This window comes from Asparagus officinalis, chromosome 5 (assembly GCF_001876935.1).
Source record: "Asparagus officinalis chromosome 5, Aspof.V1, whole genome shotgun sequence".
NCBI lineage: Eukaryota > Viridiplantae > Streptophyta > Magnoliopsida > Asparagales > Asparagaceae > Asparagus > Asparagus officinalis.
The window spans coordinates 88208419-88232600 of record NC_033798.1 but is presented as its reverse complement, the minus strand read 5'-3'; the positions used below and the strand labels follow the sequence as shown (position 1 = coordinate 88232600).

At 38.9% G+C, this 24182-nt stretch overlaps 1 protein-coding gene across 1 annotated transcript; it reads right to left on the bottom strand.

The window, feature by feature from the left end:
* Window positions 222-3395, bottom strand: LOC109840080 (bidirectional sugar transporter SWEET4-like). The gene is made up of 5 exons (XM_020408584.1): window positions 3238-3395; window positions 2685-2721; window positions 2205-2583; window positions 839-958; window positions 222-746 (listed from the first exon to the last, which is right to left on the bottom strand). Exons 1-5 carry the CDS (start codon window positions 3278-3280, stop codon window positions 549-551), a joined length of 777 nt encoding a protein of 258 aa, XP_020264173.1. The 5' UTR covers window positions 3281-3395; the 3' UTR covers window positions 222-548.

The following is a 24182-nucleotide window of genomic DNA, read 5'->3' as shown; positions in this document are numbered from 1 at the left end:
GTCTACATGTTTTAAAGTCCAATAAGATTCTAAGCCCACAATATGAATTGTTTATCCTTATCAAAATAGGAATTTAAATTCATATAATTATTCTACACTCCCACAAAAACAATGGACTCCTATTCACTACAGCCTCTACCAGAAATATCAGGTTAAGTATTTGAGTCACACCACAAGAGACTATACTACTTATGCATTCTTTTGGATAAAATATGCATAGATTATTCTGTAAACACTGAATATTCTCATCATCCGTTGCATTGAAAAAGCATCGCATTAATTACAAACATAAAGCTTGATATTGTGGTTCCCACCAACATAATAACACTCGAAAAGATAAAATTCCATAGTCTTTTCTTCATGATTAAAGACTGGTAAACAGAGGAGGAGGAGGAGGAGGCAATCTGATCTTTTAACCAGAGCCTTTTTATCTCTAAGCTTAAGTGCACCTTGGTCACTAGAACCCCTCATAGCTTAAGAAGCCATGGAAACTACCTACTAAAGTAAATCTAAAACAGTAATCGGCCGACGATCATGCCGGAAACTGATTAGGCCTCCGACCGGTGGCCGTTAACTTGCGCCGGTGCGTTGCTGACCTTGTTGGCTTCTCCGAAGATGACAACTTCAGAGAGGCCAGTCTCAGCCTTTCTCTTGCGAGCTTCAATTTGTTCTTTGGTTGATTTGTAGTATATAAGGTGCAACACAAGTTGAGCCATTGCAAAGAGCACCCCAAGCCCATTTGGAATCTGAAGCAAACATTATTATATTTAATTAGTTGATTAATTCATTTATAAATTGATTATCATCTATTTTCTTTTATTCTTTTTTTAGTACTCACTGTAATGTAGAGATCAAAACGGATGAGGGCATAGGTAGTCCAGCAAAGGCCGTTGAAGAAAGAGGCAAGCGAGAGGAAAAGTGGCATGAACTCCACGCTTTTTGTTTGGATCACCAATTTCTGGATCATACAGAATAAATAAACTGTTCAGTAAAAAGCAACACAAAACATTTATTCATTGTGGTACAAAAAGTATCTGAACATTTTTTTAAAGAGGAACATTAACTTAGTACCAGCCAAGTAAACCTGGGGTCTGGGCTCTCTTTTCATAGTCTAGACGACTCAGGTGAATACTACAAATATTTCAATGCCTAATAATTAGAAATTAGAGATAGACATGTCATAAACAAGGATTGACCATTGATCTTTAGGGCCAAGGGCCTAAGCTCCAACCACTACTCCAGAGTATTTGCACAAGACGAGCAGATTTGACTCAAATGCATGTGCCATGCATGTTAATTCTACTGAGCAAGTCAATGTAATTGACCTATGCACTTGTTTTAATAGCTCAAATGCTTAGTCAAATCATATTCATCGTGGACTACACTATTTAGATAATTGAACAGTAAATCTATCTAATGTACAAAAACTCTTGTACTGCTTGAGATTTTAATCATGTAAGGCTTGTATACTTTTTGCCATCCCTGAAGTCGCAAATTGTTGGCAGAAAGAGATTTCCACTACAAAGTAATCAACCATAAAGTTTTTCCCATTTATTCTCTTCACTTTCAACTTCAAATAAAGCAACCAAAACTTCATGTGGGTTGTTGGGTGAGATGTAATTTTAGGAGGCATAAGTAATCATGTTATGGCGAAAGTGACAATTCATGCAAACACACATGTATGTATGCATGTATATATACATGATGTAAATCATGCATGTTTACTTGATTTAAACTAGTGGATCCCCAGTTCCCCAATCAGGAATTTTAATTGTAGGTGCAATTCACAAAAGAGCAAACTCAGCTTTCACCCTTTTTATTTTTTTGATCTATATTCTTTTTATAATAACATTTGCAATGAGGTAATGTTTTCTGCAAAAACTATTTGAGATATATTAATTATAAAATTTGGAACCGTCGTAAGTTGTAAAAAGCTAGTGAAAATTTTTCATAACGATTTTCTCTAAATTACAAATGTTTGTAGAGATTTTCTTTTTCTTGTAAAACTCCAAAAGTTTATAGTGTTCATGTAATTTATCCATCGTTTTTAGAGAAGATCATTCCGAGCTACACCTACAAACTAAACAACTCCAACTGCAATTACAAATGACTGCTTACAAAATACAATCTCATGAGTTGTAGTCAAAAATTTTATAAGCCAAACAAATCCTTAATTAGTGAGAGTTAGCTATAACGAAACTTACCATAACGGCCAAGGGAGCAGCATACATCAGGGTACCGAAGAAAACACACAAGATTCCAATGATCATCGACCTCATCATCACCGTGTGAGTGAACGTGACAACCAGCACGGCAACGATGGCCACGAAAGCGATCTCAGCAGCTAGCATAACCAGCACCCGGATCCGATTGGAGCCCTGAGAGTAAATTATGAAGAGGAGCACGTAGGCGAGCTCGATAACCATACCCGACCCGTTAATGGTCAGCACCAAAGTGCTATGTGGGTGCACAAAGGGGAGGCCGTACACGACCCAGAACATGCAGTTGAAGAGAGTGGCCAAGTACGGAACGGCCGAGAATTGCTCCACCGAACCCTTCTTCACTATCCTATAAAAAGTTGGGCTGAAAAAAACAGAGAAAGAAAGAATAAGAATAAGGATTCATATTTAATTGGATTTCGCCGAAAAAGAAATAAAACTTAAAGGCGGGTTACGTTTACTTACACTGGTGATAAGAACAAGCACAGAGCAATCACATTTCCTGCACAAGAGAGGGAATGAATTAGCGTCTATATATATCTGAAATTTTCACTATTTTAATTTCTTCCCTGTATATGCTATCAACTTTCTAGAAGATCTTTTATATTTTAAAATACCCGAAGAACAAAATCTACGAGGGGAAAAAAAATATACTTCTTGTAATCTTTAGATAGCCTACATGTTATCGCTGGGAATTATCTTTTTTCCCATGAAGACTAAGATAAAATTTAAAAAAAAAACATAAAAAGACGTTACCCCTTTCACAACATATTTTATAAAATGAAGGCAAAGAAAATTAAATGCATCCTCTATAGTAGATACCCACGTATCCAAGGGAATGCAGAAGAAAGGTCACCGAGAAAAGAAGACTGAACTAGAAGATTGAAGTCTATAGAAAGAACATGATAAATTTCCAATAAGCGCACAACTAAAGCTAAAGCCCATTTGTGTGTCCTAACAAATTAGCAACTAATCAAATACTCTAAGCACGCGCATGCAGTTGGAATGAGCGACCAACCTAGAATCCCAACGCAGGTGCGGATCATGTCGGCCGAAACCATGGCTGCTGACAAATAAGGTAACAAACAAGTAGTAGATATAGCTCTAGCTTAATGGAAGAACCAAGAGCTAGCTAGCTATATAAGCTCTCTTGAAAACACAATTAGCTTGTTTGTTGCGAGTAAGAGAAGTGAAGGGGTTTGGCCTTTATATAGAGGGCCACGGAGTTTGGATTCAGTACCTATAATTACTTCTCTCTCCTTCTCTCTAATTCCCCCATCCAATTAAACTACTTTGGAATCAAGTAATTTTACGAGTATGCCACTCGTTGGGTCCGGGCTAAGTATATAAAATTCCAACACATGGAAAGATGAGATAATGGGGTCCTTTTGCAATGGCATTAAGATTCTCCAAGGGTCCTCTAATACTTTACCCACCTCCAAATTCCTCTCTTTACTCGTTTGAGCATTTGAGAAAGTGATATCTTTGAAGTACCCACATTATTTTGTTCCTTTAGAACTTTGCCAGAAATTGGCCTACATAGGTAGTAAAATTGGGATTCAGCATTTGACCCGTCTCTTTGTTCATTAACTTGTGTCTACTTATTCAATTTTGGGACGAATGAAGATAAGGCATATTAATTAAAGGGTCAGTCATTTTGGTTTTAGCTAGCTACATTTTTGTCTCTTGTATTGTTTTTGGTCCAATTTCAATGGCTGCATCGTGTTCAATTTTCAACTTACCCTTCATATTAAAAACCATGCCTTGGTCGGTTTGAGCAATTGATCAAAATCATCCCTTCTTTGTGGCTACATTGACCTAAACTCCGGCCAGTGTATCTGCATGTTGGGGTAAATTGCAGTAATTTTCTATCGTCTTCATTGTCACTAGTTTAATATTTCTAGATGATGTTCTGAGTGAATTATATATAATGATGTGATTTATGTTTAGAATATAAAACCATAACTTCAAACTCATATCATACTTGAGCAATATAACCATAATTAAGATTACAAAATTTAAAGGATAGGACAATGAAAACAAATATTGTAACAGAACATAAGGGAATAGTAATATTACACAATCTCCTATATCACTATCCATTACGTACAAAATAGAGAAGAAGCAAAGATGATCCTTGAAACGTCATTAATTTGGTTTGAGTTCGATAAGGACTAGATAACCCTCGACAAAAAAAATTTCTCTAAACCATTTTCAAATTCAAAAATTACTTTGCCCAAAGACCGGTAAAAAGAGTACTAATCCCATGGATGGGAGGAGGATCACTTGCGGTTTGATCCCCGCGATCTGCCATAATTTTGAATTGGTTCCAACTATTCATGAGAATGTACATGAAAATTATCGTGGCAATCTTAAATTTTGTCCATATTGTGGAACATGATCATTTATATTGACAATATATGTCACTAGCTCCACAATTGAACTCCCACAGGTATATGCACTTTAATTTGTGTTTTTTTTTGGTGGGGCTTTTTTTTTTGGGGGGGGATGGGGCGCTCGCGGCAGTGGGGTGGGGGGCGGCGGTTGGGGTTGGGGGTTGTTATCGTGGGCAAGGGAGCAAGAGGGGTAGTGCCCCTGTGAACGGTGTCTAGGACAGTGGCTCAATAAGGAAGTTTTGATCATACAATTGTATGATGAGGATATATTAATTATTTCGGCTTTATGGGGAGAAGCCCTAATGCTATAAGTATCTATCTTAATTACGCGCCTATTATTTTTGTATCTGAAAGAGAGAAAAATAGAGACAGACAAAACATGTAAGTTTAGAATTTTTGATATTGTTAATCTTTTATTGATGAGTAGTGGAATCATGACCAACTGATTGTAACTTTAGGATGTAGGCCATATCAATCAGATTCGGATCCTCTTCACTATCTAAAACGTAGTGGAGGGACCACTAAATAATCACAACCATTGATTATCGGCTTTGTTTGGATACCATGGTGTTTTTCTTATTGTGTTTTTATAAAAAAAATATCATAGTGTTGTGTTTCTCCCTTAAAATGCATTCAAAACAGCATGTTAAGTGTTTTTTGTCAACACTAGTTTGACCCATTATAACATTAGTATTAAACATATTATTAATATATTATATATTAATTATTATAAAATATATTATAAATAAAATGTTATAATATTTAGTTTATATTATTATAGTATTATAATATTAATATTATGATATTACTAGTATGTTATTAATAAATTAATATATTATTAATATTTTAATATTATATAACATATTATAGTTTTTAATATGTTACAGTTATTAATAGTACTTTAATAATATATTAGTATTTGTGATATTAATAAATATTATTATATTATGAATATATTATTTTACATTAACATTTGTTAGCAATAAATTATTATATTATTAAAACTTATTTTACTTTATAATAAATTATATTATTTTATTACATAATATATTAATATTTTATATATTATATTACATTTACTATACAACATGTTATTATAATAATATTATTATATTGTTATGTTATTATTAAATATGTTACTATTATATAATATTTAATAATTATTATTTTATTAAAATTTATTTATTTAAAGTGTTAATAATATTATAGTGACTATACAATACTAGTATATTATTATATCATTATTATATTATTATTTATTATCAATAACTTTTTTATTATTTTATTTATATTTTATTATTATATAATACATTATTAACATATTAAATATTGATATTTAATATGTTATTATATTATTATATAAGATATTTTATTTATTATATTTTTATATTATTTAATATATTACTAATATATTAAATTAACTATAATATAGTATATTGTAATATAATATAATAAGCATGTTGATAATAACTCTATATTAATTACATTTAATATATTATATTAGATATTATATTAACACATTCTCAAACTCAAAACCAAAACACCAATATTAAAACACCTAAAAGGTGTTTCGAAATAAGTGTTGTGTTTTTGGTTTGAGGATGATTTAGCTCAAAAAACACCATGGTTTCCAAACGTATGGCGTTTTGTTTTTGGCAAAAACACCATGGAAACAAGTAAAACACCATGGTATCCAAACGGAACCCTAGTTGGTGGTTGTGATTTTTTTTAGTGCAAATTAGAAATGATTATAATAGATAGGGGTATGGTAAGTGTTATATTTAGATTGTATCATAACCGCTTATTAAGTAATCAACGATTGAGATTAGAAGTAGTGGTCCCTCCACTACTTTTTTGTAGTGGAGAGGATCCAAATTCATATCAATTGTCGTATATACCTTAGTAAATCCATGTGTCTCCGTCATTTATCATTATTTTTTCTCTATTTTTCAGTTTTGTATTCTTAACCTATGATTTTTTTTGGTCAATAAAAAAACTTTATTCATTCACCAATACGAAATGAGAGTACATCAAGATACTCATAACCTGAGTTTACAAACTTAACAGGCTACTCTATATATTTATAATGACAATATCCACTCTCTCCCTTCAACCAAATTTGTGCTATTAAGAACTATGTACAATATGTTGATCTTTATTTCCCTAAACAATTGATCGACACTTTAGCTCTTATTCTTGAAGATCCTGTTATTTCTCTCAATCCGAACACTATATAGTGTTGAAGATAGAGTCATCCTCTTGATTTTTTGCTTGTACCCCTTCCCTCTTAAATTGTGACAATACCAATTCATAATGTGACTCCACACACAAGATCTCCATGTCAATTTCAGCCAATCCATCACAAGCAACCAGACATCACTTGAATAGCAGCAATCAAAGAATAAGTGATCTCTGCTCTCCTCAAAAGCTCCTGCACATAAGCAGCAAGTGTTGCAGATAATTATTACCCATCTAAGTAGTTTATCTTGAGTAAGCAGTCTATTTTGCACAGCTAACCAGCTCACAAGGGAGTGCTTAGGATGACATATTCCCTCCCAGATTGTGTTATGCCATGGACTATGCTTGATGTAGGGGAGAGAGTATGATAGAGCTCAGACATCTGAATTTTTGAATTCCTGATACAAGAACTAATTATTTGCTTTAGATTTTCAATACCTCCACTGAAGACCAAGGCTTTGTCTCTAGTTTTTAGGATCTGTTTCCACATCCATGAGATTTTCAATACCTCCACTGAAGACCAAGGCTTTGTCTCTAGTTTTTAGGATCTGTTTCCACATCCATGAATCCCCACTCTTTGCTTAAACTAGCCAAGGCTTTGTCTCTAGTTTTTAGGATCTGTTTCCACATCCATGAATCCCCACTCTTTGCTTAAACTAGCCTGATATTCCTATCTTTTAGATAGGTGCCATGTATCCATTTTATCCACAGGCCTTCTTTGCTAGTATGGATATTACATAGAATTTTCAGAGCTGAAGCAAAATTCCAAATGGAAGCTGAATATATTCCCAAGCCTCCATATTTCTTTCCCAAGCACACTTTATCCTATGAGGCCAAATAATTAGCTTTGACATTATGATCTGGTTTCCCCCACAGGAAGTTCCTGCACAACATATCAATTTTTTGAAGTACACTAGCAGGTAAAATATAGTTGGATGTCCAGAAAACTTGCACTCCCAGAATTGCACTTTTGATTATTTGAAGCCTCCCAGCATATGATAAGTTCCTATGACTTGCAAAGGACTAAAACTGGTCCATGATTTTGTTAAAGAGAGGTGCACACTCCAAGTATGATAGCCTTTTGAAAATAAGAGGGACACCAAGGTATCTAGTAGGCATAACTCCCTCTGGATACCCCCAAGCAACTGGTAATTGAGATCTTGGTTGGATCATCTACTCCTCCACAAAAAAAACTAAGCATTTGCTTGAATTTACTTCAAGGCCTGAAGCTACACTGAAGTCTCTAAAGCATTGTTGAAGCTTACTCACATAGTATAAATCTCCTTTGGCATATAAGAGGAGATCATCTGCAAAAATCAAGTGAGTGGTTTTGAATTTACCACATCTAGGATGAAATTTGAATTTCCTATCCTCTTTTAATAAATTCAAGCTTCTTGAGAGGTATTCCATTCCAAGGATGAATAGATAAGGTGAGAGGGGATCACCTTGCCTCAGACCCCTTTTGCCTTTGAAATAGCCGTGTAAAGATCCATTTAGAGCAATGGAATACTTAGGGGAGGTAATACAAGCCATTATCCAGTTTATCATAGCTTCAGGAAAACCCAGACCAACGAGCATATCTTTGAGGAAATCCCAGTTAATTACGTCAAATGCTTTTTTGATGTCTATGTTAAGCAAAACTCTTGGAGAAATATGCTTCTTGCTGTAATTCTTGCCAAGCTCATGAGCAAGGAGAATATTACTTGTTATTTGTCTCCCCTTAACAAAAGCACTTTGAGCCTCATTCACTAGTGTCTCCATCACTGATTTGATCCTATTTGTTAAAATTTTTGAAATGAATTTATAGAGACAATTGCAACATGCTATTAGTCTAAAATCTGATGGTATTCTAGGACACTGCACTTTAGGAATCAAGGTGATGGATGTAGAGTTAATCTCACCCAACAATTTACCAAGTTTGAAAAAGTCCTTAATGGCAAGAGAGATCTCTTCCCCAATCTCTTCCCCAATAATACCCTAAGCTGATTTGAAAAAAAGAAATACTATACCCATCAGGACGATGGGCTTTGTTGTCAGGCATTGAGAACACAGCTTCTTTAATTTCATCTCTGGATCTTAGAGGTATTTTGCTTGTGATGCATTTAAACAAGGGCCATTACTGATAATATTCATGTCTGGTTTGATAGTATCTGTTGCTGATCCCATGAGATTTTTTTAAAAAGAAATAAGTTCAGATGTTATCTTCTCACCATTAGTAAGTTTCTCTCCAACATTGTTATAGAGAACCATTACTCTGTTTAGATGCCTCTTTGATTTAATAACAGAGTGAAAGTAGCTTGTGCATCTATCTCCTTGTAAGCTCCATAAAATTCTAGATTTTTGCTGATAGAAAGAAAGTTCACAATCCAGTAATTTATTGTAAAAAACTGTGCAATTTCTTTCTTGATCAATGAGGAATTGATTGAGGGGATCCGATTGCAGATTCCTTTGTGCTTCTTCAAGAGCTACTTTTGACCTTATCACTTGCTCACTAATATTGTTGAAGTGCCTTTTGTTCAGATCCTTCAGAGTATTTTTTAGGATATTGAGTTTTGTATAAACTAAAAACATGACATATCCTTTTATATTTATATTCCAGACTGTAGATACAGTAGGCAAAAAAATTTCATGGTTGATCCACATCTTGAAGAATTTAAACAACTTCTTCCCTTGAACACAGTCATCATAGATGGATACCAACCCAGGAGAGTGATCTGAGAAATTTGGCAGTAGGAATTCTAAATGACTTGAGTTGTACATGTTCATCCAGTAACCATTGATTAAATCTCTATCCAATCTACTCTATACTCTTAAGGTTGAATCTTGCTTATTATTCTATGTAAAGAAGCATCCTTCAGTTTTGTGATGAGAGAGCTGACAATCATCTATGAAGTCTCTGAAATCCCTAGTATCTGACTCAGTAAGTGTAGTTCCCCCTAGCTTTTCCTCAGCACCTGTGATAGCATTGAAATCCCCACACAATAGCCATGGCTTATTTCTAATATTTTGATGAATTTGGATGAGGCTTAACCATAAATCTTTCTTGTTATCCAAGTTATTTTGCCCATAAAACAGAGGAAATGATACAATCAATTTTCTCATCCAATGATTTAACTTTGCAGGTGACATGTTGATCTGTAAAATTATCTATTTGCATTTCCAGGAAGTTTGAATCCCATAATAGCAGAATTCTTGCTTTGGTAGAGCTATTTGCATTAGAAAACTATTTCTAATTTCCAGCAAGTTTTTTGGCAACAACTGGAATTTTATCAACCATAATTTTTGTTTCAAGAAGAGCAACAAAAGTCAGATTATATTGCAGAAGATGATGCTTAACCAAGTGTTACTTAGAGGATTTGTTTAACCCTCTAACATTCCAAAAGGACTAATTCATATTTTTGTCATTCCTCCTCTTTCAAATGTAGAGGGGTCAGGATCTAGATTATTGAGATGGGCACATAAGTTCCCCGAAGAGATAACACTTCTATCTCTGTTATTTTGAACTTGTGGCCAGGAGCTATCAACTTATAGAAGGCCCTTGCAACTAGCATTTGATCCAGCAGTTCCAGGACACTGATTTTGAACATGCACCACATGCACAAATCTGCACCCAGGATTACTGCTAGAACCTGTAGACCAATTTATACCCACATTCATTGCAGGTTTGTGAACATGCATTATATGCATAGGCCTATGCTCTTCCATACCCCCCAGATCTTGACATACTTCAACATTTAGCCTATTAGTCAATCTAGATAAAGATTTGTGTACATCATGCTCAGGACTAAGAGTTTTTCCATAGACAGATTTTTGTGCATCATGCACAAGCCTATTTTTACTTGTCTTTCCAGTGTACTGAGGCCTGGGAGCAATCCCATGTGGAATTTGCAAATATTCCTAAGCAGTGACTCTAAGTTCACCTTGTGTTGCATTTTTCTCATGCTTATCCTTATTCCCTGAACCACCTCCCAGTCCAACCTGATTAGCAACAAGATTTTGTTTTGGTATTCATCTTTGAGCCGTAGGAAACCTTTTACAAAACAATGTGTCATGTCCTATTAGCCTGCAACTTTTACACCATTTTGGCTTCAATTCATAAATTACTTTTTGCTTGATTATCATACCATTAGGCCCTTGTATGGAGATTTGATCTAGAAGTGGAGAAGGCATGTACACTTCAACAAGAACCCTTACATACGCCAACCACTGTCTGTTTATTGTGAGCATGTCAGTAGCTATAGGTTTGCCAATTAGGCTAGCTATTTTACTGAGTCTATTGGAATTCCATAAATTGAGCCTTAGAGCTGGAAATTGAATCCACACCGGGTAGATACAGTCATTAATTTTTTTCAATTTCCTCATTATTCGACCATGTTTTCAATAGGAGGGGCCTAGAACCAAAGAACCATGGTCCATTGACAAGAATATCATTCATTTCAACCTTATTCTTGAATTTGAACAAAAAGATCCCTGTTTTAAGAATTCAAATATCAGGAATAGCCCATTTAGCCCAGACTTTATGAATAAAATTTTCCATATCTTTGAACTTGACATTTAAGCCCAAGACTTGCCCAATTAAAGAGAATTGCCATATTGAATTTCCTTCATTCCACTCCTCTTCATAAAAAACCACAACATCTTTTGATTCAGAAGCCACAAAATTCAAGCTCATACCTGCTCCATATTTTCTATTATCTATGAAAAGACTTGCCCAGCTTTTCTGACCAGGTTCTTGATTGGCAATATTGGATTCCTTAGGAGGAAAATTAGAATTACCAGCATTTGAATCCATGTTCAAATCCTTAGGAGAGGCATTTGCAGGAAGAGGAACATTAGAATTAACAATTTTTGATTGTTCAACCAAATTCAAAACCTTAGGAGAAACATTTACAGGATCTTGATGAAAGTTACTGTCATCAATCAAATCCGATGGATCAGTAACAGAAACTAAATTGGGATCAAGATAACTAGTAGCTTTCAATGTTTGATGCCTAAGTGAATGAACAACGACAGATTCAACTTCTTCAGCCCAAGAACTTGGTTGAACTATTTGCAACAGATTGAGAACTTAGAGTCTTACCAAGAATTTGATGAGATTGGATTTCATTCAGTCTAGGTGAGATAGGGACAGGACCAGGAGCAGAATTTAGCAAATCTGTCATTAGAGCCTTCTTCTTCTCTCTTCTAGGAGCCATTGACCCCATCAGATCCGATTCTGATGAGGCTTCTTCACCATCATCAGCGAAGCCAGATTCATCAGGATTCACAGGAGAAATCAAGCTTGAATTTGAAGATCACAAACTAATTTCCAAGATTTTCTTCCCATTTTTCCTCTTGTTTTTTGCCATCTCAAAAACTCGAAGGGGGTGTATTTTAGCAAAGCAAATCGCCCCCTACCCTACGCCAGAATAACCGCCCCTCACCTCTACAACTTTAGTTACTCATATCGAACTGTGATTAGTTGCTCTCTATGCTGCTAATAAATTATGAGGGAATACTTCCAATTACTTAGAGGCTTGTTTACCTATAATTGACCGGATGACTGCTTTGTAATTATTTATCACAGAACAATCAATTAAAGCATCCTTGTGTAGTGGTTACCCATGCAGCAAGTAAGGTGCGACACTACTACAAAGGCCTTCTGTTTGAGATTCTAAAATAATTTTTTACATTGGTAATAATTGTTAGAGTGGGATAAATTTTTTGAAAGTGAGATATTTTAGTGGAATAATGTGGAATAATTTTATAAAGTGAGATATCTTGGTAAAATGTTGTGGGATAATTATTAGGGTTTTCCACTATATGTCACTTTAAAAATAGGATCAGTTTACAGAAACTATATTTTATTTTCAATCTATACATAAACCACCCTTAAGTGTATTTTTGTTCCAATCAACCATCTCACAGTTAAAATTTTCACTGAAAACTCAAAAATAATTTAAAAAACTCACATTTAAAGCACATGACTCATTTTGCCAATATGTAAATCTAATTAAGATATAAGTTGCATGCCTTAAATGTGTAGTTTAAGGTTATATTTGGCTTTTATTGAAAAGTTGACTAGGAGGTGGTTGATTGGAACAAAAACCTACTTTAAAGGTAGTTTATGTATAAATTGAAAATAAAAAGTGATTTCTGTAAAATGGCTCCATTTTAAGGTGGTTTCTAGGGGGAAAATCCCTAATTTTTAATAATCAAGAAGTAAATAATTTATGCATTTTGATGATATAATATATATATATATATATATATATAAACTAACTACTACTAATTAATAATTATTTAATACACTATTAATTAATTATGAGTAACTATTTGTTAGACTATAAGATATTGTTATTGACAATTATTATTATAACTTATAACATTTTATTTTCTTTTTGAATTATTATTACCATAGAAGTCATCTTTTAATAAAATATAGATATATGATTATTTACTTTAAAAATTATGATATTCGATTAAAATTAAATAACATATAAAGAGAAGAGTAAAAAGAGAGGCAATCCAATCTACTTGAATGGTATGATGCTGATGATGGTAACTATCAAAGGAAGAAAATATCAAAAAAGAAAAAAAAAGAAAAACAAAATGGTTATGAAAAATAAGAGGGACAAAAAAAAGGGGAGTTCTATTTTTTTACCACCAAGTTTTATCTTAAAACTTGGGATAATATGAGACTATAATTCTCTCATTTGTATAGAAATATGAGAAAAGTGGGATAAATTTTTATAAGTATCCCAGTTTTATTTTTGATATATTTCTAATAGACTAGCACCTTACAATTTTATCCTACTTAAATTTCTAATTGGCTTACACTCTAAAATTTTATCCCCCTAATTATCTTAGTTTTAGTAATGACCCCGTCAGAAGAATATCACATACTCTACAAAATTATCTGTTAAGCGCAGGGGAAATTTTGGCAGCACTTCGGCAGCACAACAAGAGAGTCACGTCGCAATAAGAATTCTTGTTTCTCAAAGGGAATAAGAATCTGAAGCCTAATATCTCATCAAAGTGAGATATTAGCTCTTCCTCTCGTCAGCTCAAAGACTGCGCGTCGAGGGAACCTAAAGGCTATTACAAATTACACAAATAGTAGTACAACCAATTTTATGTGGTTCGGCAAATTGCCTACGTCCACGGGGCAAGGAGGGGGAGATCTACTAATAGAGGGAGAGATTACAACTAGGGTTTACAATCAGTCACAAACTAAAGCCTCAAACAAACTCTCAAATCCCTCACACTATCTCTCTACAAAAGGCTGCACAAAAGGACTGCACCAAAAAAAAAATACCCAAAACCTCTGCTGCAATCCCTGCACTTTTCCCTCTGCCTCAGCCGCAAAAGAGAAAAGAGAAAACTACCTTGCACTGCCCTCTTGCGCACAAACCCTTCAAAAAACTTTTGATATATATAGGTGCACGAATCAGTCTCGGGTGGGCCGCGGAATCGAAACCGCGTTCAGCAACTTTGCGTTCACAAATAACGCAGCCGTGGGCCCCCACTCACGTGATCACAATTCTCTACCTCGGTGAAGTTTTCCCAAAACTGAGCCGACACCAAAGTAATCAAATGTCCCACTTGTTGTGTCCAGTACGAACTCAATCCACAACAAGTCAAGAACCCGAACGAGAGTCCAAACACAATCTCACCCTCATCAACTAATCCAAAACCGGCTGCATCTGAAAGACTGCCTACGTATCCTCTTGCCCAAGGAATCAAGCCGAACGTAGTTCATCCAAATGGCCGCCAACGGCCTTAACAATCACGAATATGCAACAAGTTTCGACAATGATCAAACTTATTGCTCGGAACCACCTTAGTGAGCATATCCGTCGGATTATCCTTCGTGTTGACTTTCACAATTTCCACATCGCCATCTTCAAGAACATCTCGAACGAAGTGATAACGAACATCAATGTGCTTCGTCCTCGCATGAAAAACCTGATTCTTCGCCAAATAGATAGCACTCATGCTATCATAATGAATAGTGACGGACCTCTACGATATACCAAGTTCCTCTAAAAGTCCTCGAAGCCAAATAGCCTCCTTTACAGCCTCCGTAACTACCATATACTCTGCCTCTGTCATAGACAAAGGCACCGTAGACTGTAAGGTGCATCTCCAACACACCGGCGCACGGGTCAAAGTGAACACATACACCGTCGTAGACCGGTGCTTATCCAAATCCCCGGCATAATCCGAATCAACATAGCCAATGCACAACTGCCCACCTGTAGTGTCCCGCTCATAAACCAAACCAACATTGAGCGTACCTCGAATGTACCTAAAAATCCATCTCACGGCGTCCCAATGACCCACTCCTGGATCGTGCATGTATCTCGATACCATGCTCACCGCCTGTGGCAAATCTGGTCTCGTACATACCATCGCGTACATCAAGCTCCCAACCGCACTCGCATATGGAGTCTTCGACATCAACTCATAATCTTCAATTGACTTCGGTGAAAGACCAACTGAAAGCTTCAAATGGGCTCCCAAAGGTACACCAACTGGCTTTGTATCCATGCTAACATAGAATCATTGTAGAACCTTCTTCAAATAAGCCACCTGTATCAAACAAATTATGCCCTTCTTCTTGTCTCTGCCGATCTCCATCCCTAGAATGTGCTTCGCCTCACCCAAGTCCTTCATCTCAAACTCATTTGAAAGCTGAACTTTTAATTCATCTATAGCCGATCTGGAAGTAGAGGTAACTAACATGTCATCGACATAGAGCAACAAATAAATGTACGCACCTCCTTTCAAATTACAAAAATATACGCAAGGATCAAACTGGCTCCGAGTGTACGAATGACCAAGCATAAAACCATCAAATTGCCTATACCACTGTCGAGGAGACTGTTTCAAACCGTATAGCGATTTCTTCAATCTGCAAACCAACTTATCTTTCCCTGCAGCTCGGAATCCCAATGGCTGAGTCATATATATTTCTTCATCAAGATCACCATGAAGAAATGCCGTCTTCACATCCAACTGATCTAACTCTAAACCATACTGTGCCACCAAAGCTAGCAAAATCCGAATCGAAGAATGCTTCACCACCGGAGAGAAAACCTCATTATAGTCAATACCTTCCTCCTGTGCATAGCCCTTCGCAACCAACCTAGCCTTGAACCTCACTGGAGTGCCCTCAATGCCCTCCTTCTTCGTGTACACCCACTTGCACCCAATCGCCTTCCGCCCCTTTGGAAACTCAACAAGCTCCCATGTATCGTTCTTATGAAGAGATTCCATCTCCTCCTGCATAACCACCTGCCACGAATCAGCCTCCGAACTCTGCTCGGCCTCTCTGAATGTAGTAGGCACCAACTCATCGATACTCTCCACCGGAAGTGCATACGCAACTGTGTCGGCATACCATGCTGGCATCTGTATGTTTCTCCTCTGTCTCCGAACCGCAATAGAATCTTGAACCTGAGCCGTCGGTTCCTGATCCTGCACATTTATACTCGTATCCTCCGTGTCACCGTTGTGCTCGCCTGACGTCACCTCAGTCAGCACCTGCATGGATGTTGTACCATCTGGACAATGTGAAGCTGCATCGATCTCCACTACCTGCGATATCTCCTCTGTCGGGTCGCTCTCCACCTGATGAGAGCTGGGAAGCTTCAAGATAGAAGCCTCATCGAATGTGACATCCCTACTCAGCACAATCTTCTTATCCACTGGATCCCAAAGCTTGTATCCCTTGACACCACACTTGAATCCTACAAATATGGCCTTCCTAGCTCGAGGTTCTAATTTATCTGTTCTAACATGATAATATGCAGGGCACCCAAATACCTTGAGCTAGTCATAGTCATGTGCTGGCTTTCCCGACCACATCTCCATAGAGGTTTTCCCCTCAATCGCAGATGAAGGCAGCCTATTAATGAGGTTGCTCGCATATATAAGTGCCTCAGCCCAAAAGATCTTCTCCAAACCACTCTGTGATAATAAGCATCGGATCTTCAACAGTAAAGACCGATTCAACCTCTCTGCCACCCCATTTTGCTGTGGTGTATGACTAACTGTGAAGTGTCTCTCTATGCCCTCGTCTCGACATAGCTACTGAAAGGGGTCATAAGTATACTCACCACCGTTGTCGGATCGCAACGTCTTGATCTTTCTCCCAGTCTGTAGTTTCAATCTCTTCTTCCACTCCACAAACAAATCTAGGACTTCACTCTTCTTCATCATGGTGTACACCCAACAACGCCTAGAATAGTCATCTACAAAAGTGACGAACCAATGTCTACCACCAAGTGATGCAGTCTTGGTAGGACCCCAAACGTCTGTGTGCACATAGTCCAGGATGCCCCTCGTCTGATGAATAGCAGTCCCGAACTTTACCTTCGTCTTCTTGCCAAGAATACAGTGCTCACAGAACTCAATCTTCCCACTCTTGGCTCCTTTCAACAGCCCCTGCTTGCACAATGCCTGCAGTGACTTTTCACCTGTGTGCCCCAATCTATAGTGCCAAATTCTGCTCATGTCCGCTTCTGAAATAGCCGAAGCAACCTGGCCAACCTCGGTGCTTCCCTTCAGATAATACAAATTCTGACTGTGGACTCCCTTCATCACCACCAATGATCCCTTAGTAACCTTCGCTACAGTGTTTTCGAAAGTCACCTTGAATCCCTTCGCCTCCAAAGCTCCAACTGAGATAAAATTTTTCTTCAGTTGAGGAACAAATCTTACCTCCTTCAACTCACGGACTACTCCATCATGCATCCTAATCCGTATGGTACCTATCCCACAAACGCCACAGGATTGATCATTTCCCATGACAACAAAGGCCCCCGTCGACTTTCTCAAAAGATGCAAACCAGTCTCGCCTAGGGGTCACATGAAAAGTAGCGCCGGAATCAAGCATCCAATCTGATGCATCCACATGGTTCACCTCCGGATTAATCAGTAGAGAAAATCACGAATCATCGGAATCATCGCCTTTCGCAATATTCACCTCATTGGCCTTCGGGCCCTTTTTCTTGCCATTCTCTTTCTCCTTGAGCTTCTGGCAGTCTCTCTTCCAATGTCCCTGCTCCTTACAGAATACACATTGGTTCTTTGCTAATTGGTGGCGGCTTCTTAACTTTGACCTTCCTCTATTACCACCTTTCGGATATGGGCTTCTACCTCTCGTCGACAAGGCCTCTCCTAAAGTACTAGCGCGGGAAGTCTCCTTATCCTTCCTCCTCAAATCGTAGTTCGTCAAAGCGTTAGTCACTTTACTATAACTGATAGAAGATCTACCGTTCAACAAAGTGAGCACGAAGGTATCATACTCCTCATCCGGTATGGAGCCCAACAAAATAATCGCCTTGTACTCATCTGATATCTTCTCATCAACATTCGCCAAGTCCGACAACAACTTAGTGTAGTTGTTCACATGAGCCGCTAGCGAGGTGCCTCTGGACATCTGAAATCTGAAGAGTCTTCGCAGCAAGTGCAACCTGTTCTCAACACTCTTTGTGAGATACTTATTGTTAAGAATTTCCCACATCTTCATTGCAGACGTCACCCCAATCACATCATATTTCAGCTCCTGTTCCAAACAAGACCTGATCACCCCACACGCGTTCCTATTCATCTTCTCCCATACCTCTTCATATTTAGGTGGCCTCTCGTGGACCATGATGGTCTCTTCCAAATTCTGAGCATTGAGCGCATCCTGTACGTCGCTCATCCACAAACCAAAGTTGATTTTGCCATCATACTTCACCACACTAATCTTAGTGTTCAGAAAACCAACTTGTATTGTACTCGCCATCGATTTGCTGCTTTCACCTTCTTCTCCCATTGCAAACTAACTCCAAATTGTAGAGAAAGAACAAATTTGACAGAATTAGGAACCACCCAACTAAATCCTAGATCGGATTCCAAATAGATCTCCTATCCACACGAGGAAAGCGAAATCTCCAATGGCAACTCCTAATACTATCTCCACCGAAGCCTAGAACTCCAAGAACCAAGCTTCACACAAAATCTTCCTCCACCAAATCCAAAACACCCTAGATCTGAAATCTAGGCTCTGATACCACTTGTTGAGCGCAGCGGAAATTTCAGCAGCACTTCGGCAGCACAACAAGAGAGTCAGGTCGCAATAAGAATTCTTGTTTCTCAAAGGGAACAAGAATCTGAAGCCTAATATCTCATCAAAGTGAGATATTAGCTCTTCCTCTCGTCAGCTCTAGGACTGCGCGTCGAGGGAACTTAAAGGCTATTACAAATCACACAAATAGTAGTACAACCAATTTTACGTGGTTCGGCAAATTGCCTACGTCCACGGGGCAAGGAGGGGGGAGATCTACTAATAGAGGGAGAGAATACAACTAGGGTTTACAATCACTAACAACTAAAACCCTCAAACAAACTCTCAGATCCCTCACAATATCTCTCTACAAAACCCAAAACCTCTGCTGCAATCCCTGCACTTTTCCCTCTGCCTCAGCCGCAAAAGAGAAAAGAGAAAACTGCCTTGCACTGCCCTCTTGCGCACAAACCCTTAAAAAAAACTTTTGATATATATAGGTGCACGAATCAGTCTCGGGTGGGCCGCGGAATCGAAACCGCGTTCAGCAACTTCACGTTCACAAATAACGCAGCCGTGGGCCCCCACTCACGTGATCACATTATCCTAATCGTATTAGTACCTTGTTAAAGAAACTAAATTATTCCAAATAACCACGAAGGGGAAAAAGTAAGCCAGTTAGTTATATAAAAGTGAGCTAGCTAGGAACGTCCAAACTATATCGCATGTGTATCATCCATGTACCAAATTACGGTAACATCTTGTTTTTTTCTTTTCTTTTCTTTCCCCCCCTCGCCGTTTGGAAACCGTAGTTTATGCTAACATCAACTAGTCATCCTAATGGAGCGAAGCAAATTTTTGGCAGTAATGTTCTGAAAATAATTTACGGCATCTTTTCCGCTAACCCTGAATAGTCAAGATGATTATGTGAAAATTCACCTATAAAAATGATTAAATAATATAGTTAGAACTGTTTTGGAAGATTGTATACACGAAAGAATGAAGTGAGGTGAAATGAAAGTAATAAGCCCAAAGAAATCATTGAATTTAACCCTTTTGATATGAGTCAACATTTTTTTTTATGAAAAAAGCAGGGTGAGGTACTCTACTCATACTGATTAATATATATAGGATAAAAGTATAAACTTACAAAAGAGAGAGTAATTTGACACCAACCGAAGCTATATGGAGTCGGGAGTGGACGTAGTCGTCACCCACTGAACATATAGCTGCCTCGTTTTCAAAACTCCCGAGCATGAAATAAAACAGTATCACCAAAAAAACACTTAATACATCCAAAATAATAACCGCTAAGGTAGAAACAAAAGCATATCATCACTAACTGGAGGAAATGCTGGGAGGTTCATCTAGGACTAGCAGAAGCTAGTGCTCTGCCATGAAATTATGTCCCATAGCGTCGTCGTCTCCCTCTTTGACCATATCTTTTAGCCCCAGATCAATAGCTGCCTTATAGAGGTGCGAAGCCTTTCTGCTCCCCAAAGCTCCTGACCAGAATAGTGTAAAACAAGCAACGTTAGAGGCAATGTTTTACGGTGAGACCTGTTTGTCAATATTGAATATCATATTGTTTCGATAGTTCAATGTCCACTGTTTGCGTTGGAAATCTTTTTATTCGCTGAATCCATTACAACATTTATCGATTACATTAGATTCAAAAGAAGGAGCTTTTTTATAAGACTTTTTTACACAAATAAAACAAACAGATATGATCTCCTAGAAACACATGCAGGATCGTTTATTAATCGCTGCTTGCGTTTGATTTTGCCTGTGCCGGGGACTCTTTGGGCTGTGGACCGCCAAGTATCAGATCCGGTTGATCTCGTTTCACAAAGGAAACAAGAACTGAAATAAATAACCTCAACAAAGTGAGATTTTACTCTTCTTAAGATCAAAATGAATTCTGATCTCAAGTAAACAAACGGAAGGTTGCTAAAGAGGCTTCAGATCTCTCGAATTCTTCCTCTTTATGCTGAAGTTCGCCGAGATCTCGCTAGCCTCTCTCTGAAATTCATGGGTCTATTCTTACAAGGTCAGCACCTCGCCCCCAAGATTCAAATTTTAGATCCCTGTGTAGGGGCCATAGGCTTGTATTTATAAGCCCCTGATGCAGCATTTTAAGATAGGAATTGATGATTTGACCTTATCCTCAGTTAATAACCACTTAACCATGTTTAGGGATGATCCTAAGATAGTTAGGGAGGCAGTAGAATAATCAAATCCCGAGAAAATTATCAAAAACGTGTTTCGAGAACTTCTGGGCGCGAGCCACCTCGAGGTGGCTCGGCACTATGCGAGGCGAGCCACCTTGAGATGGCTCGGCCTTGTCGAACCATTCTGATGTGACTCGCACGTGCTGACCCACTAAACTTGTGTTCGTCCTATCGTATTCGCACATTTCGTTGACTCGTACGCTTCACCGATTTGTTTCGTGCACTCGTTTGGTTCTTTATGGCATCGAATAATCACATCTGACTCAGATGATGATGTTCGTCATCTTCGTTTCATCTCGAGCTGCGTACGGAAACCTATAGGCAATTTTGGACGCTTACAGATACCCCCTCCAAAGTGTTTCAGCCTTATTCTTTTATAGATGAGGCTAGAATACTTTGGATATGATACGCCCAACCTTCAATTCTTTGACTTCTTCAGCTTTCAGTCTGTTCGGTATTTTATCGAAAAGTTAAAATTCTTCCGGTGCTACGTTTATCGTCTGACTGTTGTCGAAATCTTGAACTAAAATTGGTGTGTGGATTTTCGAATTAGCTCATGTCATTGAATCGACATTGAACTGACTGTCTTCGTTGGGAGTTTATATCTAAATTGCGATTGAACTCATGGGGATAATTTGGAATTGAGAATTATCCTGAGCCTTATTTCGGTGAATTTTTTGATGCGTTGACTAGTGTTGACCTCGTTGCGGCGTGAGCATTGTAGGCATCGAAAATTGCCTATAGGTCTCCACAAACGGTTCAGTGTTAATGAGCGACAATGAACATCACCATCCGACCCACATGAGCCTAATCGACGTCGACGAACGACTGAAGTGAATCGACGAGCTACATGAGCGGATAAGACTTTGGAATAACGAAAACCCGCGCCAATCGGAAACCCGGCACTGCTCACAAAAAGGACAATGCCCTCTGTGCCTCGACCACTCTAAAGACAATCCAACCATCAGAGCGGATCGAACTCTTCGTCACGCATCCAACGCACCCAGAATCACTCAAATCCGAGTTCGTACGAAGAATCTACGGGGGAAAACGATCAAATACACCTACGGACGTCTCGGAGTTCCGAAACACCCCCAGGGGTGTCTCAGAAATTCCGAGACACCCCAGGGGTGTCTCGGAATTTCCGAGACACCCTAGGGTGTCTCGGAAAATCCGAGACACCCCAGGGGTGTCTCGGAAAAGCCGAGACACCCCTAGGGGTGTCTCGGAATTTCCGAGACACCCCAAGGGTGTCTCGGAATTTCCGAGACACCCTAGGGGTGTCTCGGATTTTTGGAGACACCCCAAGGGTGTCCCAGATCTGTGCGGACACCCCTGGGGTGTCCTAGATCTGTGCGGACGCCCCCCCTCTTGTTTTCCTATAAATAGGACCCCCTTACCTCATTTGGAATGATCTGGATTTTTGGAGAGCCTCGGCGAAGCCCTGCTGCAGCAAACACTGATCGAGCACTTCAACCGAGGAGGAGAGGTCTAAATCAGCCTTCATCACCCGTTCTCATCCTTCCTTAGTATTAGCCTTTAGCGTTAATACTAAGAAGAGCTATTACCTCGCTTTAGCCGAGGTATACGCTTAGAACTTCTAGATCTCACGCGGATCGACGAAGTTCTGTCCGATATTTCTGGATTAGAAGTTTCTAGATCTCACGCGGATCGACGAAACTCTGTCCGATTTATCCGGACCGGATCTGATTGCCCCGGTGGTCCACGGATATCAACATCCCCGTCACAGGCCAAAGACCCACGCAAGCGAGACCGCACCAAAACGGGATCTCGTGTTTATTTTCGATAAAGTTGTAATCTTTGTTTTAGTTGCATTCTTGTTGTAACGTTTGAAGTTGTAACAGATTCAAAAGCAATGAAAACACCGACTTTCACCGAAAACAAGCTGGCGACCACATTGGGAGCCAACGGCATCGCTACCGACGCCGTCGTGACGCAACCGGCATTCAAGATCCGGGTGAATGAAGAGGTCGAGTACGAGTTCGACCAGTAGAAATTCGAAGAGTACCTCTCTTCCTCCTCCTCCAGATCCGCCTCTCCAAGTAGGCGCAAGAAGGCATCCTCCTCCAGAGTCGTTCGCTAGAACCTCGGTTCAAAGACTCAAGATTCCTTAGCCATCGCTGCACTTGCACCACGTGGCGTCTCCGCGTCGCCCAACGTGGTCAAGATCGCAGATCTGGGCTCCTCCCCTAAGAAGGTGGCTACTGAAGGCGCTCCAGCTATATCAAAGAGGGCACTCCAAAGGCGGCGTCAACGTCTTGCTCGTCAAATGGCCAAGGCTTTGGAGCCTATGGATGGGGTCCGCTACAGCGAAGATCTCAAAGCAAGACAACGCCAAGAGCAACAAAGGTACATAACCAGCCCCTCCTCTCAAGCAGAAACAAACAAGTGGGTGCGTGTTACAAGGAATCGCTCCACTCTTGAAGAGAGAATCAGGAAGCGCCGTGCACTCCTTGCGCATGCCCGAGCTCTCTTGAAGAAAGCAGAGGAGATGCAAAAAGAAGAGGCGGTCAAGACTCCGCCAAAACTCAAACAAATGTGGATGCTGAAGGCGAATCCAACGCCACGCCTAAGACAAAAGTGAAAGAAGTTGCTGCCCAACCTTCACCAAGGCCAAATCCTGTTCCCCTTACCCCGGCACCTCCGGTAGGGTCAGGTATGAAAACAGACCCTTCAACATCCAGGGTTCCTGTGAAAGGTCGCCTCGGTCCCTTACCAGGGAATCGAGGTAAAGTACCTATCAAGGAGCGATTGGGTCCGCTGAAAGGTCCCCAAGTTTCGAATCAAACTGGGGGTCGAATTAATCTCCCCAAGAAAGATGACAAAGGGAAAGCCCCTATCACCGACCGCATCGGATTGCGAGTCGAAATACAAGAGCCCGTTCAATTTTTATGTTCACAAAAACGTAAACTTGAACGGGCCACTTTTGAGAAAACTAACAAAACATCCCATGCCAAAAGGGAAGCACACTCATCCGAGGATGATGGTGTTTTACCAAGGAGCACATGCCAACACTCTATAGGTTGCTCCAGTTACC

Coding starts and splice junctions, on each gene's coding strand:
- LOC109840080 (XM_020408584.1), bottom strand. CDS start 3,280: ATGGTTTCGGCCGACATGATCCGCACCTGCGTTGGGATTCTAG. Junction 2,722..3,237: donor CACCTGCGTTGGGATTCTAG/GTTGGTCGCTCA, acceptor TCTCTTGTGCAG/GAAATGTGATTGCTCTGTGC. Junction 2,584..2,684: donor TGCTTGTTCTTATCACCAGT/GTAAGTAAACGT, acceptor TGTTTTTTTCAG/CCCAACTTTTTATAGGATAG.